General features: G+C 35.3%; 1 protein-coding gene across 8 annotated transcripts in view; it reads right to left on the bottom strand.

Moving 5' to 3' along the window:
* The window catches only part of LOC106882160 (peptide methionine sulfoxide reductase MsrA 1), a 25838-nt gene that overhangs the window by 8098 nt on the left and 14071 nt on the right, over positions 1–3669 (bottom strand). For 6 of the 8 annotated variants that reach the window (XM_014932738.2, XM_014932732.2, XM_014932736.2 and 3 more), the window contains 2 exons: positions 2614–2709; positions 486–550 (listed from right to left, as the gene is read on the bottom strand). In XM_014932738.2, coding sequence (XP_014788224.1) covers positions 486–550; positions 2614–2695 — 147 coding nt within the window. In that variant the 5' untranslated portion in view covers positions 2696–2709. The remainder of the gene's footprint in view (positions 1–485; positions 551–2613; positions 2710–3669) is intronic. The other 2 variants (XM_014932740.2, XM_052973948.1) reach the window with 1 other exon arrangement.

Genomic DNA, 3669 nt, shown 5'->3' with positions numbered 1-3669 from the left:
AGGGTTAGGGTTAGGGTTAGGGTTAGGGTTACGGTTTGAATTAGGGTTAGGTTTACTCTGTGGATCTATATAAAAACCGGGATGGGGATCGAAATTTTGAAATTGAGATTTTTGAAAATTTTTTTCCAGAATCGGATTTTCCATGGTCTGAAACATAGGATTCCGTAAAAAAAACAAAATTTAAAAGTGGGGGTATACCCAGATTACATATACTCCATCTCCACCAATCCATGTATTGATAACTATCCTGTTGCAGAGACATAAGGCGACTGCTTGAGACTCTGAAATTTTTGTCTAACAAACGAGTATCATCATACAAGGGAGGTTATTCATCTCCAATCTTCTGTGAAAAACATGTCTGGTGATGAGAAAATATTACCTTGCTTGGTAACAGGCGATGCTTGGCAACAAGAAAGGCATCTACCTCAATAAATTCCATCTGACCCATGCAAGCATGGTAAAGTGGATGTTAAACAATGACTTACTTGTGTAGAAAAAACACCAGGCACATTCCAGAACCTTTTCTCAGCACCCCAGAAACAACCCATACCTAAAACAAAGATTTGATTCTGTATTACACACACGAGAGATAAAATATCATTTAATGCACAGAGTATAAAGATACGAACTACTAATAGTTTCATCAGAGCCTAAAGATTGCTTGGAGACACAAAGTATGTTATGGAAACTTGTCTAGACCCATGTCTCCAAAGCATGAAACCATTAGTAGCTCATATCTTTATATTATGTACATTAAAAGATATACAAGAGTGCCTTGATACATGAGTTAATTTGTTCTTGGAGACCACTCATAAAGTGAAAACTCATAAAGCAGGGAGATAATTTCCCATAGTAGCAATGTTATGAATTGTAATTCATTCCCAGAAAAATATTTTACTTATAAAATTTATAATACTTGTATATAAATGGCAATAAAATAACAACAGAATTTAAAGAATATTTTAGACAAAATAAAAAAAAATGTGAAGATCATTTATAATATGAAATATATTATCATTATTAAAGAAGTGATTTTAAATTCTCAAACGCAAGATAAACTACCCCTATTTTGAACAGGATAAACTACCCCTATTTTGCAGAAAAAAGTGTTGGTGGCCAGCTATGAGACTCGAACTCACACCTCCGTGATTACACGTCGCAGTGCTCTAAACCATTAACCCTTTTGGTACCATCCCGGCTGAAACCGGCTCTGGCTCTGTAGTATAAATGTCTTATTTTCATAAGTTCTGAATAAAAATCTTCCACCAACCTTAGTCACAATGTATGTTCCTAACACTAGCTTAATAATAACCAAGTTATTTTACTAAATTCTTTGTTATATTTAAAATTAATTGAAAGAACCACAGAGCATTTCAAAATAAATACGGTAACGAAAGGGTTAAGCTAAACTGCCCTCACCACAAATTCTTCTGCAAATTTAAGATGTATAGAAATCTCACATTATGAGACACTATCATACGTTAAATTCAAATTATTGTTTTCTGAATCACTTTCTCTCACACTAGACTCGCACAGACCATCGCTTGTAGATGTGATTGCCGATTCACAAGCACTTGTAGAGAGACTTGTAGATTTCTTTTTAAAAAACAAGTTTAAAGTTGTTTGCTTAGAAGAAACTCTTTTTCACTCTCTATAAATTTCTCGGTAACATGCAGAAGCATTTGTTATGGTAGTAGAAAATTTTGTGCTTGAAAAATTTCCAAGGCTTTATCCAAATATTGAAATGTTTCTAGGAGTCCTTTCAAATATGTGGCATGGAGAATTAGCTTATAATAATCTCTCTCAATAAAGCGCACATGCAAAATAAGACATCTGAATTTTATGTCATCATTTTATTCTGTTGCTACATGCAGCTGTGTAGACACATCAGAACCAGTGTTGCTACATGTTGTGATGTTGCCACACATACACAGTATGGCTGTTTAACCTTTCTATATTATAAAGTAAAACTCGTAAATTCGGGGTCTCATAAAGTGAGGTATTATTGTATAAATAGGATATATGTGTGTGCATATATATATATATGTACACAGACACATACACATACTTACTTTACCTGCGAAACATATGGTAAAGTCTGGATGTGTTGTTTTGTGTGGAATGCAGTGGGGACATCTGGGCATGTTCTGTAGGGTGTAATGTTAAAAACTTGATATACTGTGCAGGTTGCTGAGTAGAGGTCTGGATATATTGTGTGGAGTGGAGTGTGAAAATCTAAATATTTTGTTTTGGGTGCAATGTGGAAGACTTCATTTACTGTGCAGGGTATAGTGTGGAAATCTGGATAAGTTGTGTGAGGTGTAGTTGGAGATCTAAATATTTTGTGAAGGGCACAGTGTGGAAATCCAGATATGTTGTAAAGTAAAATGTGACTTTCTAGAAAGGTTACACAGAATGGAGTGTGACAGTTGGTGTGGAGTATAGAGTAACATTTAGTTCATGTTGCATTTGGTATACAGTGACTGTCTGTAGATGTTATACTGGGTGTAGACTGACACTGTGTATATGTTGTGTTCAGTGCCGTGTAGATAGCAAAGATGTATTATCATTATTATTATTATTGATATTCTGAAGAGATATTCTGGAGCTTACCAAACATTGCATTCTCAAGATGTTCTGGAAATGGCTCAACTGTGGCCCTATTATGGACAGCATGTGTTGACGAAACAACCATTTTATCAGCTCTTCCTGTGGACAGAACATACAGGTATACATTAGTAATATATCACATTGTATATCATGTGTGTGTATGTGTGTGTTATATACAGAATGAGGAAGTAAAACTTACATTACAAGTTACACTAATATTTCCCAACAACCACTATACCATATGATATGAAACCTAATGCAGAACAAAGAATACATTGTAAGCTCATAATAGACATTTTTTTGCAGGAAGATTTGAGAATATGACTGCACAGGAAGACAAACGCCAAAGAGTGTGTAATCTGGTCCTTGTACAAGTCAATCCGAAGAGGATCTCAAGCATAGTTGGAGTATTCTTAGGCACAGTTTATAAAGTCAAGAAGAGAAAGGACATGGGTAACAGCATTCAGAGGAAGTCTGGCAGCAGTGGGGCCACAAAAAGCAGAATCAGGACTTCATCAACACCCTCAAGTTCAAAATTTCAATGGACCACATCCATGAGGAAACTGGTTTCTAAACTTGGCCATCAGACCAGCTGTGAATGATGACTTGAGCCTCAAGTCTTACACCAGGACATTCTAAGGACTGGACGTATTCTATCTTTTCATTTTTCAAAGAAAATATTTCTCCACCATTTCCTATTTTACCCTCGTTCTGGTCTAACAACCCTCCATGTTTGTTTTCGTTTGGTTCCCTTGTATGTCTCCACTGTCCTGTTTTTGTTCCCATCTTTGACTCTCCATAAATCCAAAATCTTATTTTGGTACTTATGGGAGCAACTGTCTTTGAAGACTCATATTGCCATTCAATGCTTGAAATGAGGATAGATAAACAGCTGATAACTGATGAAGGGTCGTTCTTTATGTTACTTGTTCTGTTTTCCATTTGTTTCTTTCACTGTTTGTATATCGAATTCATTTGTTTTGGTGACGTCCTGTACCCAAATATGCATGTGTGTGTGTGTGTGTATGTATATATATATATATATATATATATATATAT

The sequence above is a fragment of the Octopus bimaculoides genome, chromosome 17, assembly GCF_001194135.2.
Source record: "Octopus bimaculoides isolate UCB-OBI-ISO-001 chromosome 17, ASM119413v2, whole genome shotgun sequence".
Classification (NCBI taxonomy): Eukaryota; Metazoa; Mollusca; class Cephalopoda; order Octopoda; family Octopodidae; genus Octopus; species Octopus bimaculoides.
This window is presented reverse-complemented; position numbering and strand designations above follow the sequence as displayed.